The sequence below is a fragment of the Balaenoptera borealis genome (assembly GCF_965194805.1).
Source record: "Balaenoptera borealis genome assembly, chromosome: 4".
Classification (NCBI taxonomy): Eukaryota; Metazoa; Chordata; class Mammalia; order Artiodactyla; family Balaenopteridae; genus Balaenoptera; species Balaenoptera borealis.
Window position 1 is genome coordinate 102,974,241 of NC_138861.1, and position 16,766 is coordinate 102,991,006.

Sequence of the window (16,766 nt, forward strand, 5' to 3'; positions counted from 1 at the left end):
GTCCCTCAGTTGGGATTTGTTTGATGTGTTTTCTCATGATTGAAATTGGGATATGTGTTTTGAGGAGGAAGACCACAGAGGTAAGGTGCCGTTTTTTATTATGTAACAAGAGTCCATAGTATCAACGTGATTTTTTTTTTTTTTTTTTTTTTTTTTTTAATGGCTGTTTTGGGTCTTCGTTTCTGTGCCAGGGCTTTTTCTAGTTGCGGCAAGTGGGGGCCACTCTTCATCGCAGTGCGCGGGCCTCTCACTGTCGCGGCCTCTCTTGTTGCGGAGCACAGGCTCCAGACACGCAGGCTCAATAATTGTGGCTCACGGACCTAGTTGCTCCACGGCATGTGGGATCTTCCCAGACCAGGGCTCGAACCCGTGTCCCCTGCATTGGCAGGCAGATTCTCAACCACTGCGCCACCAGGGAAGCCCTCAACATGATTTATGACCGTTTGATGTAAACCTTGATCACCTGGTTGAAGCAGTGCTGGTAATTTCTTTACTGTAAAGTTGCTCTTTTATCCCTCTTTCCAAACCATTCTCTTTGGAAGGAAGTTGTGCACACATCACACGTACAGACTGGGAGTTATGCGCCATCTCCGTAAGGGTAGAGTATACATAGAGTTTATTTGGAATTCTTCTCTTCCAAAGAAGAGAAGGATTTGTCTCTTCTCCTCCATTTATGAATGTATTCCACCAGTGATTCATATCGGTGTGGACTAACGGACATATATTTTATACTTGAGTTATAGTTCAATATCTTATCTTTTTGCTTAAATTGTTCCAGCTGGGCCACTGGAAGCTCTTTCAGTTGGCTTCAACATGGCCCCATCATTGTGGTTGTTTATTTTTTTGTTTTGTTTTGTTTTGTTTCTTTCTTTGCTTGTTCCTTACTTTTGGGCACCACAAGATGCTCCAGCCTCATCTGCTATTTTTTCTGACCTGGTTCTAGAATTTTTCAGTCTCCTCTTTTAACACTCCAATCTCCAAGGAGGTGCCAGAAATCTCTTCTCATCTGAAAGAGCACACGCTTGTGAGTCAGACTGCTCAATCCAAACTCTACCACTTCTAGCTGGGATACCTGGGGCAGGTTCCTCAATCTCTCTGCGCTTGAACTTCCTCAATGTAAAATTGAAATAATAAGGATAGATACCTCACAAGCTTGTCGTCAGATTAAATGATGAATCTAAAGAGTTTAGAAAATGGTCTGGCACAATTAATATGCTCAGTAATGTTAGTGATCATGTATAACAACTGGTCAGTCTCAGAGAACTGATATCAATTTCTCTCTGTCTCTGTCTCTCTCTCTCTTGCTCACTCTCTTTTTCTCTGTTTCCTGGGCATCTAACTGTTGGGATTCTTCTTCAGCTGATCTTAACTTATCCTGTTCCTAGTCACACATGTATTCACATACTGACTCACTTTCCCTTTTTTAAAAGCTAAGGCCATTTTCTAATTCATTTATGCACATCATTACATGGCAAGAATTATGAATTCCTGGTACCTCCAAATGTTCTACAAATGTTATTAGTAAAATATTGCAATCACTGTGAGTCACTGTTTCATATCACCCTACAATTATGTCCTACAGTATCAGAAAAAAGAGATGTAGCATTTGTTTATATCATACTTTTCTGTGTAAGCACAGCCCATTGCTTCAGTTCTAGACAAAATGAGAGCCTGGGCTTTGAGTCAGAGTTCTGGGTTCAGTTTCCAGCTCTAATTCTCACTGGCTGCATCCCTTGCCTCAGTCATGTATTTTCTCTGAGCCTCCATCTTTAATATAAGGACGACAATACCTATTCGCTATGGTTGTGTGAGGCTGACATAAAGTAATGCACAGAAATTGCCTAATACCAAGCCCCACACACTTATCAATAAACTGTCCTCATTACTACTAATAAATTTCAGTGTTCCCAGAGCCCTTTAACCCAGGAATTCCACATCTTTCCTTAGGAAATAAGTCAGAATGATGGGAAATAGTTGGAGAAAAATATTTACTATAGCATCATGTACAATAAAGAAAAATTTAAATTAATACACATATATACCAATAAGAAAGAATGGTTAAATAAATTACAATATATTCATAAGACAAAGCAGTGTTTCACACTCGAGATTGCAATGATTAGCAGGTGGTAAAATTGATTTAGACATTAATGACAAGAGTACTAAAAAATTAATAGAAATGGAAATAGACTAATAACTTTAGTTTCTGGTGCATGATTTTGTGTGTGTGTGTATGTATGTGTGCTTGCTTAAGTACTAGGCTGTCATTTAAATTGTAATTCTTATTGTGGTTTGGGGTCCAAAGTGTCCAAAACTCATTGTGCTAGTATTATTAGATTAGACCATATGAAACTACCATATGAAATTCTTGGCAAATATGATAAAAAATATGGTCAATTTCATACGGTTAAACCTACTTTGTAGTTATTTAAATGATGTCACAGTGAATCGTCAGTGATATTGGAAAATGCTTGTAATTTAAGTGAAATAAACAGAATTTTATATATAATATATGGCTTGTACTATAAGTATATGCCAAAGTATGCATTAAAAAAGAGTGGGAATACTCAATGTGAACAGGTGATAGGATTATGTGTGATTGCAATTTTCTTCTATAGTTTTCTGTATTTTTTACATAAATCAAGCATGATATTTACATATACATTTATTATATATTTATATTTGTGATTTTTGTTTAAAACTTATTTAATTTTTAATGGCCTTCAGGGAGATCAAACCACTTTCCTCTAACTTAATGTGGCTGTTTTCATCTTTTAAGATATTAAATTACCTAACTAGAATTGTATATCAATCAAGGTAAGTATTTTATCTCTTTCACCTGACAAAATTAGGCTACAAATCTTGGGAAATATACATTTTTATTTTTTAGACATGTTGATATCTTTTATTAGTTCCAAACAAAAGCAAACTTTAGGTAGTACCTGAAATTGTATCCTTCAACCACTATGGAGGTTTAACTCCAGTCAAGGGAGGTCATATCAGAGAAGATAAACAACTTTAAAACTTTTCCTAAAAATGTAAAAGCAAGCATAAAGTAAGAAATATACTAAACACATGTATGCCTTTCCAGGCCTTACCTGGGTCCAGTCATGTATACCATCTAGATGGTCTCAATAACACATGCTCTCTCAAGGCTGGGTCTTTGATGCAGCTCCTAGTGTGGGAATGGTGGGCAGAATGTATGTAACCAGCACTAAGGCACCAATTAAAGGTTTGGTCGATAAATAGAGCTAACTATAGAACAAGACTAGGTTATTATAGGGTCATATCTCTATGCCTTTTTCATTCTATTGCCTTTATCCTAAGATATTAGAAACCAGAATTCAGTACCAATCCCCATCTATCATTTTTGTACATTAGGGAACAGATGTAACCTTTCACAGACAAAAGTAAGGTGATTGTGAAAAGTACTCTTGAGAGTTGTTTGGTTTTTTTTTAGTCTTGTAACTCCTGCTTGACAGATTTCAATGACCATTCAGAAAAGCATGGAGTAAGAATAGTACAAGATACCTTGAGTCTTTCATTTGCCTTTTGCACAAATAGTTATTTCCTCTTCTGAAATAACTGTTTATTGATATCATCCTGCAAGATGGTATATTAAAAGAGAGAGGGGTGTTCAAGGTTCATAGCTATCTTTCAGTGTATGCAGTTTCAGGATACATAGTATTTAAGAGAAAGATGGGAATTAGATGTCAGCTTGTGACTCAGGGTACTTTTGTTCACAAATAATAGAAAATCATACACTAACAAAAACAATATTAACTGTATTGGCTCATAAGAGTAAGAAGTCCAGAGATAGGTCTGGCTGCAACCTAAGGGTGGGCTCCCTCGTGGTTACAAGAAGATGCCAGCAGCTCCTGAGCTCCAGGCTTGATTTTTCCCCAGGCAGGAAAGAAAAAGCATCTCTGTCATACCCCTTCCTAGCAGAAGTCCTGAAAATCACTTATGTAGACTGGGTTCAGTTGCAGGCCAACCACAGATCCAATTGCCTTGACCAAAGGAATAAAATGTGCTTCCTGGTTTTGCCCAGGGCATGGCTCCATCACTAGAGCCACAGATGGAGTGCGCTTCCACAGAACTGGATGGAGCACCAAACGGAAAGAGGGGCCAACTAGGGAGGCAAACAACAAAAGTCCACACACGACTTTAAATCTCTCATTGTTGCTCTGGACTGTTCTGCTTGGTGATGGGGCCAGTGCCAGTGATGATTCTGGCAGGCCAGTGGTTCTCAAAGTGTGATCCCTGGACCAGCAGTATCAGCGTCTCCTTGGAATTGATTAGAAATGTAAATTCTTGGGCCACACCCCAGACCTAATGAATCAGACACTCTGGCGTGGGACCCAGCAAGCTGTTTCAGCAAGCCCTCCAGGTGATTCTGCAAGCTACAATTTGAAAACCAATGCTCTAAGCATGTGTCCAGCCTCTCTTTTCAGCTAAAGGCATATAACTATTACTTTGTGATTTGAAGTGACAGGTAAGGATTATATTGATAACCATCCACCTCATCTGACTTTTCAAAATTGTCCAGCAATCTTTCCCTGGTAAGCCTACCTTCCCATGCTCTGCAGTGACTATTTTATACCTTCCAAAAAAGCCAAAGCTTATATAGTTTGCAAGTTGTATACTACACAACTCCAAGGAGGGTCATTACCTCTTAATTAATTACAGTATATTATATACTACAGGTTTAAATATATTACAACCATTTTCCAGCAGATGGCAGAAAAATATTTTGAGGGAGCTGCAGCTTCCTGTAATTTGCACAAGTCCAGGAGCAGAGCTGCCTCCTTCTCTCTCCTCAAACCTTCAGTTCTTATCCTTTCCACCATGTCCTTCACTCCCAAGCAGACAACACCCATTAAATGTCTCAGATGAGGACTCGTTCATCTTCCCACCTCTTCTCAGCTGTGGGCATCTGCATGGTGTTCTCCTTCTTCCTTCTGTATTAGCTGAGGAAATGTGCCTCCTCCCTTCCCAGGGCAGACCATCTCCATCTCTTCCACCATCGCAGGAGTAGTCCATTTATGTCTCTGTCTCTGTCTCTCTCTGTCTTTCTCTCTCTCTCACACATACACACATCTTTAGTATTTTCCTCTTTTTAGATTCATCCCTTCAGTGTTCAAAGTGCTCATCTTCAAAAGTCTCTTCTGTGATCCTGTCCTCCTCTTCAGATATAGTCCTGTCCCTCTGTCTTCATATGCAGCCATGGCTGGTGAATTTTCTAACAGTCTCTATCACTCTTTGCTCCCTCCCCTCCACTGAAACTTGTCCCTTTAGTCACTGGCGACCTCCATGTTGCTGATTCAGTAAGCTCTTTTCATTCCCCAGCAGATTGGTATCAAGATGAACCATCCTTTCCCAGTGAAATGCTTTCTTCTCTTGATCTCTCTTACCTCCTGAGAAACTTATTTTCAAGATTTGTTGCCTGCGTCTCTTCTTTTCTCTGCCTACTAAGGAATTCTTATGGCCTCCTTTATAACAGCAACAGAAGGATTAAAATACCTAGAAATAAATATGACTAAGAAATGTGAAAGAACAACTTGGAAAAAACAGAAGTCCTAAAATGTATTAGAGTTTGGTGTGCTGAGTAAAGACCCACCAAAAATGTCCACATCTTAATGTCCAGATGTAGGATGTGTTACCTTTCATGGTAAAGGAGGTTTTTTGCAGGTGTGATTAAGGATCTTGAGATGGGGAGATCATCTTGGATTATCTGGATGGGCCCAATGTAATCCCAAGGGTCCCTGTAAGAGGGAGGCAGGAAGATCAGGGTAGCAAAGAGGAGATACTACAACAGGAGATTGGAGTACTGTGTTTTGAAGATGGAGGAAGGGGCCACAAGCCAACCAATGCAAGTGGCCTCTAGAAGCTGAAAAAAGCAAGAGAACAAATTCTATCCCTAGATCCACTGGGGAGACTGCAGCTCTGCCTCCAACTTGATTTCAGCCCAGTAAAACCCATTTCAGACTTCTGATTTCCAGATCTGTAGGATAATAAACAAGTATTATTTTAATCCTCCAAATCTGTGGTTAATTTGTTACAGCAGCAAGAGGAAACTAATATACTCAATGACAAAAATGATCTGGACAAGGGAAAGGTTTCTCATTGTCTTGAATAGGAAGACTCATCAACATGTAGTTGTCAGTTCTGCCCAAGTTGATCTGTAAATTTACCTCCAGCTCAATAAACATCCCAATAGGGGTCAGGTGGAATATTTAAATAAGGAAAAATGGAAAGAAAATAGCTGAAAAAGAAGGATTAAGAGGAAATAGCCCTTACAGCTATTAAAATTACTAAAATGTTTTAATCACCGAAACAATGTAGTAGAGGTGCTTAAATAAACAGATATACTATGAAATAAAATATAAATTCCAGAAATATAAATACATAAAAGAATTAAGGATATGATAAATCTTGCATCTCAAATCAGTGGGTAACAAATAATATTGTGAAACCAGACAGCTATCTAAAAACATTGGGTAAATTCCAAATGGAATAAAGATTTAAATGTAAAAAAGTAAACCTTAAAAGTACTAGAATTAAAACATGGGAGTATCCTTTTATAACTTCAGAATGGGAGATGTCTTTTCAATATGACAGAAACCAAAAAATATAAAGTAAAAGGCTGACAAATTCTAGAATATAAAAATAAAAAGATGCCTACTTTACAAAAATCAACATAATAAAAATTGAAAGAAATGATAAATTGGGAAGCAATACTTGAAGATATATCCCAGACAAGGGCTAATTTCACTAATATGTGAAGAGTTTCTATAAATCAAGACATTTGGAAAAAATGCTCAAATTTATTCATAATAAATACAAATTTTAAGTAATCTGAGAAAGAAATATTAACCTTTAAGATTGAAAAAGATAAAACATTTGATAGCATATAGTATTGACAAGCTATACTATTCTCATATACAGATTTTAAGAGGGAAATTTGGGGGGAAATTTGAAAATAACTATAAAAATTTACCAATGTTCAAATCCTTTGACCCAGCAATTCCACTTCTAGGAACTCATCCTACAGATATACTTGTTCAAAATGTAAGTTATGTATGCATAAGGTCACTCTTTGTGGCTTTGTTTTTAATAAGATTGGAAATCTTTAAATATTCATCAGTGGGAGATTGGCTAAATAAACTATGATACATTCATACATATGCAACAGTGAAAAAGATTGGAATTATTTCCAAGATTTATTGCTAAGTTAAAAATAAAATAAAGTACAGAACAGCCTGTTAGACTATCATTTGTGTAAATAAATATGCCTTACACTTGTATATGCACAAAAGTTCTTTGGAAGTGAATACGAGAAGCTACTAATGCCAATTGTCTAGGGGAAAGAAATAGGGTGACTAGGGTCCAAGAATGGGAGGAATACTTTTCATCAGTAATCTTATATATTTTAAAATTTTGAACTACATGAATGTCACCCATTTAAAAAAAAAAAAAAAGCATTTAAAGAAATTAAGACAGGAAAACAATTACAAAATGTTGGAATGTAAAAATGTAGAGAGAGAATACAAAGTCACCCAGAGGCCACTTCTGCATTTCCCTTTGTTACAGGGAAGAACAAAATCTGACTACGTGTTGGATCTGTTTCTTTTACTTTAGCCTTTGCTTCCCTTTGCTTTTGTTCACTAAAAGGATACTCTCTATACATAATGGCCTGCCTCCTGTAACACTGCCCCACTGCCTGAAAGGTAAACCAAAGTGCCTTTGTTCAGGGAAGCATCCTGACCCTGTCCACCTGTGAACCGCTGCAAGAAAAGAAGAAATTAACACATCCCCTCCCCGAGGCTGGCCATTCCAGCTTATCTGCAAGACTTATGGCCTTTTTACTTTACTTCCTCACCTCCTCCCCCTCTCTGTTCTATAAAAGAAACTGGCATCCAGACCCTGATAAGATGGTCTTTCTGAGACACTACTCTGCCATCTTCTCGGTCTGCCGGCTTTCCGAATAAAGTCATATTCCTTGCCTCAACACCTCGTCTCCAGATTTACTGGCCTGTCCTGCAGGGAGCAGAGCGAGCTTGGACTTGGTAACACCTTCTGCTCTTTCATTCCTACCTAACGACAGATTGTCAGTTCTATGAGCTTGGACTTGGTAACATCTTCTGCTCTTTCATTCCTACCTAACGACAGATTGTCAGTTCTATGTGAGATCAGAATTCACATATTGTAATGTTAACCCTGCCTACAGAACAACAAATATATATGAATTTGATCAAGTTAATCTGGTTTGTCTGCGGTTCAATCACAGCAGCCTAACAATGATACTGACTGAGGTTTCCATTTACTTGGACAAACACATAGCCGATGCCCTTGCCAGACACCGTTATAAACAGCTTAACTCTTTTAATCCTCATAAAAAATTTAAGAAGTAGATACTAACATCTGCCTTCTACAGATATGAAAATAGAGGCAAAAGGATGGTAAGTTGTCTGAGGACAGAGCTATCAGATCAAACAGCTGGAATTTGAATTCAGGCAGCCTGGCTTTCAGCTCCATTCTCTTAACTTCTGCCCCCTTGCATATTATAACTTGATTTCTAAAAGCCTTCAATTGGCCTATATCTTAAGGACAGCCCATATTTCTTGTTAGCAGATCTTGTTCATGGGAAGTGTGTTATGTATGTGCTTGTATTTTTAAAGTTACAATGTTATTAGATTATTTTCAGTAAAAGAATTGTGTGCACTTGTAGTGGAAAGTAATACCACTTATACACATGCATCTTGTTGTTTGGGTGTCTGTTCTAACACAATTTCCAGTTCCACAGTAGATTTAAGTCACAGTTTCCAATTAGAAAGTAAGAATATTAAACCTAAGGAGTGGTTTATGGCCACAAAAAAATCTCTAGAAAAAAAGATAATCAGGAACACATGGACCATTTTGCTAAATAAATGGTTCAAAATCCAGAGGGTTGTAACCCTTGCTTCCATCATTTGACAGAGAATTTTATTAGAGTTTGTGTTTTACTTTTTTTTTTTAGAAATGTCATATCAAATTGTATTTTTATTTTTTTTTTAGGATTTCATCAAGGGTCTTTCCATTTTGCTCCGGGGGACAGTACAAGAAAAACTCAACTGGGCATTTAATTTGTATGACATAAATAAAGATGGCTACATCACTAAAGAAGTAAGAAATGCCTCACCAACACAGCTAGCCTTCAGACCATTTTCATTTTTTCACTTCAAAATGTTAAACAATCGCAATTATTATTTTAGAATCACTTTTTCAGGAAGTCTAAAATATTTTTTGTAGTGCTGGGGAAATATTCTGATGAAAAATTTGGAATGCTAGAAATAGTTTATGGTTAATCTGCAAAGTAAATATAAAACATAGAAGGATTACATCCTGATTTCCTAATAGCATTTTAATGAATACTGTACATGGAATAAAGATAGAAGTTGGAATCAAATAGGAAGAAAATATATCCACACCTTAGAATATTTGGCCTGTAACCTTTTTTTCTATCATATAATGCGGTCCATATGGAAACAGATGCAATTTTAAAATCGTGTGGATTATGTAGTGACCTGTACTGTGTGGGAAATGACCTGATGTGATAGTGGAGCCCCAGATAAAATCCCAGGTGGGCTATCTAAAAAAGAAGCCTCACAGACCAAATTCAGATGCTCATATCAAATGGTTTAATAAAGTAATTTTAAACACAGCAAGAAGCAAGGGGGGAGGGATGCGGTAAGATAACAAATTTAGGATGGAGTCTCGGAGGTAGGGTTGAAAGACCACATTACCTGAATCCTGGATGTGGTTCAGTGTCCATATGTCCTTTATCTCGCTAGCTTTCCCCCGAGCTGAGTTTTGAGGATTAGGCTCCTCAAATAGAAGGTATCTTGGGCCAATGACATCAACTTGCTCTACTGAAGACACAGGGACAAGTTCACCTGACCACAGTTACAATGTGACAATTAACCTGATCAATGGCCATGGGTTTTATTTGTTGATCAGAGGACACATGGGGCCAGATGGGTCTCACAAATGGGTGGCTGAATTAAGACTTCATGAGTATTAAGTATTCAGGTATATCGAGCATATCTCCTGGATACTTAGTGCCTCTTGTATATTTAGAACACAATAAACATTTAGTACTCAGGTGCCTCCAGGATATTAGGTATCTCTTAGTCCTTTGATCCTTTTCTATCCCTTTCTATGTTTAACATAAACATGCTGTTCTTACCATTTATACCCAACACATCTCATGAATTCTATGTCAAACAAACTTCTGTGCTCAAAACATCTTAAAGGGCTTCACGTATGATTTACAAACTATAAGCTGCTTTATCATTTAAAATGGAATTGAATACTCTCAGAAGTAAATATATATTACATCCATATTATCGACTTAATCCATACTCTTCTGTGGAAACTTCGATACGAAGAAAACAAGTGTAAACAATAAATCTGAATGTCTAGGTTAACTAGATATTATTTTCACTAAGATTGAAAATTATAAATCAAAAACTAGATTTTGTTTTAATTTAAAAAATTAAACTTTCGAAGTGTTTCCAGGGTCATATTTTGACTAATCTACATGTGTGACTTTAGTTAAAGCCATAGTAGGAAAAACACAATGAAAACCCTAAGAGCTTTGAGACTTATCAGTTTTAGTATAATTCTCATGATGTGTTTATTTTATTCTCAATAAACAGAAATTGATAATCAACATATAAAATATATAATAACTCAATAAAGCAAAGATAGCCAATTGAAGTCTACGGACGTCCAAACACTAAACCAGAATGTTTCTTTCCTGATCATGTTAGATATATGGGAATTTCATTCATTTTGAAACCAAGATCCGACTTGATTCTTACATTCCGATTCTGCTGCTTTTAAGGCATAAGGCCATTGGCTTTTCCTCTGGGACAACCAAGACATTTAATGAAGAATCAAAGAAAAATAAAAAATTTGAAAATGAGTAGGAATAATCTGTCAAAGCTTCTTTGAGTGGTTTATTTTCACATCGCATGCGGCTTCATGTGACTGCCTTTTCCTTTTCAGGAAATGCTTGATATAATGAAAGCGATATACGATATGATGGGTAAATGCACATATCCTGTCCTCAAAGAAGATGCTCCCAGACAACACGTTGAAACATTTTTCCAGGTAGGAATGCAATAGAAGTCAGAGAGGAAGTGAAATTAAGAGCAAATTTCCTGATGTTTGCAAAGCATCATGATGATTCAAAAGAATGTAAAAGGAAAACAATTTTTACTGAAAGAGACAAAACTATAGAATAATTACCATCATACTAATTTAGTAATTTTGGTTTTGAATTTATCATAATATTGATAACTCCACTTACTGAACACTCACCATATCCTGGATAGAACACCAAGCAATTGCCATGTCTCATATGTTTTGGGGTGTTTGTTTTCATTCATTTCTCACAAGCCCCTATGAGGTTATTTATAAATCCTCATTAGCCCCATCTCACAGATGAGAAAATCAAGGCTCTGAAAGTTTCAGCAAGTTGCCGGAAGTCTGTCGTAGCTGGAGGGTAGGATTTTACTAGAACAGAGTGACTCTAGATCTATATCACATTCTATTGAAAAGGCAACAGCCTAAAAGCAGTCAGCCACGATTCTTAACACTAAGAAGCTACTAGTTTGTGCTCTGAAGCAGTTCCTCCCCATAAAATAAGCAGCTGGGCTTTCTTTTCATCAGCTTCAGCTTGTTCAGTTCTGTGTGAGGGTATCAAGGGGTAAGTCTGAGCAAATTTTTTCATTCTTTTCTTCCTGAACAGAAAATGGACAAAAATAAAGATGGAGTCGTTACCATAGATGAATTCATTGAAAGTTGCCAAAAAGTAAGTAACGACAGTAAAGGAACTATCCCTTTTGCTTCCTTAACAGCTGAACTTAGTCCTGCCAGCCAGCCACCATGAACTGAGCAAAGTATAAAGATCATATGCCTGAGATCACCACTTCTACATAGCTGAGATGAATAGGCCTACCACTCTGAAAACAATCACCAATTTGCACATTCAGTTCATCAGCATTTATTGTCTATCCCGAGGCAGGCTATGAGGGAAGCCCTGGAGAGATGAAGGTTGCACATGTGTGTTTTTGCTCTTCAGATCCTTTAGAATATTCATCACTGAGGATAAAACATATGTGAGACTTGAATTGTTCTTTCCCCAGAGCTAGCATATAACAGGTATCTTGTCAACCATATCCCCCGTAGATTTAGAATTCCAGTACAGCCAAGAGTGTATCACTGGCCAAACTTATATCCGATTTCTAAGAGAAACATCATTGCTTCAATGTATGTGGACAAGAGATGTCTTTGGCTGAACCAGTAACGGTCTTCAGTCACAAAATTAAACAGCAGAAATTTCTCCCTGAGGAAAAGTCCATGTGGTTCTCCACCATCTGGTGGCAGACCAGTATTAGCATACCTAGAATTATTTGACTTGACGTGTGGGTAGAACCACGATTAAGAATTTTTAAAATAATTATAGAGACAAAGAAGTTTGCTGGTGCTTTCGTTTTTCTCATTATTTTCAAGTTTATATACTGTCCCTTTCCTGATGCCTGCCTTTTTCTCAACTCACATTTCAATGTGACGGCCTTTGAATGAACTTGGTGATATCAACCTACTTAATGGTGGTATTGTTACTTGGCATGTAATAGTGGAAGTCATCATTAGTTCTGCTACCATTTTCCAGTGCTATAAATAGTCACAATCTCCAAGTGCCCCTATCCTGCCCAAAGTCTGTCCCCCTAAGTTTCTAAGGAACATGCTAAACTGCAGACACTGGGCAATGGTTTCTCCCAAACAATCCTTTCTCTGGCACTGAGAGACCATTAGTTTTTAAAGGTTCCTAAAGGCCACACAGATTTAGCCCTAACAGACTCAGAAAGAGAGGTGTAATTACTGCAAACCTGTCTCCTAAACCCCAACCTCCAATCTTCATGAAGTTGGCTCTTAGCTCACACACAAACCCTGTATCCTTCCATGTGTATAAGTCACTGTGATTTGGCGGGTGATTACCTAAAATGCCACAGTTTGCCTTGCTCGCTTTGATTATGCTCTGCGCCTCTCCAGTTTCCATGCTGTCATTCTATTAATAATTTGAGAAATATCCCTTCGTAACACCAAGTCAGAGTTAAATAAAGTGTTTAAAGCCTACTAGAATCAACAAAACATAAAATGGGCTCTCCATACTTACCTGTGTGGAAAATGGGTAAAAGAGTATTTACATTTGCAGACCCCTAGTATCTGAACATTTGGCATAGGCGTTGGTGGAGGGAGGCAGTACTTAGAGGCCAAACAGTGCACTTGCCTTTGCAGATACGGTGAACTTAATTCCACGTTTTCTCCCTTGCAGGATGAAAACATCATGCGCTCCATGCAGCTCTTCGAAAATGTGATCTAACTTGTCGAATACGTCCTCAATCAGACAAATGTGAACGATTCTATCACACAAGTTGGAGCTACCACTTTTAGCATAGATTGCTCAGCTTTACACTGAGGCATATTATGCAAACAAGCTTTGTTTTAATATAAAGCAATCCCCAAAAGATTTGAGTTTTCCATTTATAAATTTGCATCCTTTTCATAATGCCACTGAGTTCATGGGATGTTCTAAGTCATTTCATACCCTGTGAATATTCAAAAGTAATAGGATCTGGCATATAGTTTTATTGATTCTTTAGCCATGGGATTATTGAGGCTTTCACAGTATCGGTGATTTTAAAATATCTGTGTTTTTTGCTATTCATTTGTATGTATTCAGCCCCAGGATTTTAAATGGTTTTCTGAGATACTGGCATCTGCACTTAATTTCCAGATATTAGTTTTCATGTTTGTATGCTGTAATTCCATTTATACTTTAACAAAACAAGATTACTACAATTGGAAAAAAACAAACAAACACATAGTCCCAGTTTCTCTGGATTTGCTTCCTTCTGTTAAAGACATTCATTTACCTGGCATTTTTTTATAACATGAAACAAGTCAGTTTATCACCAGATGTCAGCATATGCCTAATAAAGCTTATTTAATAAGCATTTCTTAATTTTTCATAATACACATTACAGCCAAGGCCTACATGATGTATGTAATTTTGGATTTGTTCAATCCTACAGGTTGACTATTATGTCACTAAGCGGAAGTCCAAGAAGGTGTGAAACAAAGCGAGGATGTCCACAGGCTTAGCAAAGGGTCAGGACATCTGTCATCCAGTACGTGGCAATGCTTAGCAACAAGTAATCCTAAACTGCATTCAAGGCCTATTCCATCTTCTTTCCCGACTCCCTCATGGCACCTTTACATTACATGCCATTCAGGGACAAAGAAACCTTTGCTACCCTAATGCCTACCAGGAACAAACAGCAAGCAGAATTCCCTTTGAAAGGACCAGTGATTCCATTATATCGAGAACTATAATACCAAAATTTAATAGAAAAGGAATATAAGTGCTAAGCAACTCATCTGGATTGTATTATGATTTAGCTCATCATAAAACTCCAATAATTCAGATTATTTTTAATGACCTTAAGCCAAAATTGTAAAGTTGCCACAATATTACTAAAGATACACACACCTTCCCTGTTTTGCAGAAATATCACAGAGACCAAGAAGCTAGAGTAGGAGGAAATTTGCAACTGTCTTTGCAACAATAAATCAGGTATCTATTCTGGTGTAGAGATAGGATGTTGAAAGCTGCCCTGCTATCACCAGTGTAGAAATTAAGAGTAGTACAATACATGTACACTGAACTTGGCCATCACGTGTTTGTGTAAATTCAATGTGCACATTTTGTATTTCAAAAAGAAAAAATAAAAGCAAATAAAATGTTTATAACTCTACTGTCTATGTTACAGGTCTTTATTTCAATAAATTTTATAATTACTAGATTAAAAACATTACATTTTTCTTATGGCATTTTCTAAACGGTAGAGATCTCGGTTTTTGGGTGGAGCTAAGTGCAAGGAAAGAGGAGTCAGGGCAAGGCCAGTGGGCAGGCAGGCATGTGAGCTGATGTGACCTGAGGATGTGACAAGAGTAGACACCTGAGGAGAGAGTGTGACAGACAGGGGACCAGGAATGACAGGAGCTCTGAGGGAGAAGGAGCATTTCTGCTGTTAATATTCTTCAGAAAGTCCTTGTATTTTAAGTTACATCTGTGAGATTGGATCTGAAATGAGAATTACAAAGAGATCACTCTGAGTACCTGAGGGTGGAGCAAAGAAAGGGCGTTCTCCGAGGCTTCTGGGACAGAATATTGCTGCCCCTGATCTCCAGCCCTTCAGAATCCTGTCAGCCTTGGATTTGGTGTGGTTAGTCAGGTCCCTAACGGCTCTCTTCCTGCCCAGATGTTTCTCTCCCTCGACTCCTTTCTCTGTAGAATGATCCAGAATCAGCTTCTATCACATCAACATTCAGAACTACACTTGTAAATTATGCTTTAAAAGCTTTTTCAACTGAATTAATTGTTAAACATACGCAAGCACAACAAAATCACTGAATACATGTAAGACTTTTAAGATTTTAATTTCTGAGTATCTTCACGTACTGAATATCAGTATTTTCAGACTATGAAATACAAAAATAACATTTACTTAAATACAATTAATACCTAAAGTTTAGGTAGTTTTAATGATTTGTAATAAACAACCATACTTACAAGAGAACTTACACATTAAAAATTTTTTTCTTAAACTAGAATACTCAAAATTATTTCCAAGCATTCTACATTATAAAATACATATTTACAAACAATAATTAACAGTGAATTCACAAATGTTTGTCCACTATTTGAAATTTTCATAGACTTGATAAATATAAAACCCAGGAAATGGCAAAATGTCTAAAAATAAGTGCACAGCTACACACGAACTGTATGTTATATATAAAAGGCACTAGAAAATATATACAAACACATCCACTGTAAACCAAATAACTGTTGCTCACACAAGCCATAAAAAATATGAAAAAATAAACCCCACAAGATTGTACTATTATAGAACTTTTTAAAAATAGTTTTCCATCATTGACCATTCTTTTTTTTAATGAGTAACTTGTACTATGATTCAGTGGAATTGTGTATACTCCTCTAAAGCCAGCAATAATGAAGGGTGGTTGTGATTTACAAAAGAATAAAGTGAAGTGACTCTGAAAAGGTTCCGTGCATACCCATGGTCAGCGTTTAACACCTGTCACCAGGGCTCTTTCTTCAGCAGTATATGGAGCAATAGGTTGGAATTTTAGACTTGATGATGGTAAGGCTTCCCTGTCAACAGAAAAAAATTTAGCCTCATTAGGATCATGTAGGGTTCCCCTAAGAGGTACTACATTTGCAGGAGCATGCCTAAAAAAGTGTTCAAAACTCCAAACATACACAATGGGATAGGAGCAGAATGATGGAATGAGAAACAGAACTTTTTTTCTGAGTTAAATAAAATATACGTCGTCTCTTTTTGTGGTTTAAAGATATTTAACTAGAAAAGTCGTTAGGAAGCAGACTACCAGTGCTTGAATCCAGCTTCTGCCGGTCGCTTCACTGTCAAATCTGGGGCTAATTACTTCTTTGCACCTCAGTTTCTAGCTCTTTACGGGGGGATACAACGAAAATCCACCTCTGAGGGATGTAGCGAAGATTAAATGAGTTTAATGTTTAAAACATACTCAACAGAGTACCTCTCAGGTAATAAGTTCTTACTTGCTCGATAAAGATCAGGATGCATATATGTATGTATCTTTTTCAA

General features: G+C 37.2%; 2 protein-coding genes across 19 annotated transcripts in view; one reads left to right on the top strand and one right to left on the bottom strand.

The window, feature by feature from the left end:
* The window catches only part of KCNIP4 (potassium voltage-gated channel interacting protein 4), a 1,207,795-nt gene extending 1,192,928 nt beyond the window's left edge, over positions 1-14,867 (top strand). For all 7 annotated transcript variants that reach the window (XM_082389233.1, XM_082389236.1, XM_082389232.1 and 4 more), the window contains 4 exons: positions 9,058-9,165; positions 11,053-11,157; positions 11,798-11,860; positions 13,385-14,867. In XM_082389233.1, the coding sequence (XP_082245359.1) occupies positions 9,058-9,165; positions 11,053-11,157; positions 11,798-11,860; positions 13,385-13,432 (324 nt within the window). In that variant the 3' untranslated portion in view covers positions 13,433-14,867. The remainder of the gene's footprint in view (positions 1-9,057; positions 9,166-11,052; positions 11,158-11,797; positions 11,861-13,384) is intronic.
* The window catches only part of PACRGL (parkin coregulated like), a gene marked incomplete at its 5' end in the record, with an annotated part of 33,887 nt that continues 17,159 nt past the window's right edge, over positions 39-16,766 (bottom strand). For 2 of the 12 annotated variants that reach the window (XR_014243684.1, XR_014243688.1), the window contains 5 exons: positions 39-6,004; positions 9,786-9,911; positions 11,368-11,789; positions 15,233-15,400; positions 16,195-16,291. Coding sequence is in view for 2 of the 12 variants with exons in the window: in XM_082389228.1 (XP_082245354.1) it covers positions 16,235-16,291 (57 nt within the window). The other 10 variants (XM_082389224.1, XM_082389226.1, XR_014243686.1 and 7 more) reach the window with 9 other exon arrangements.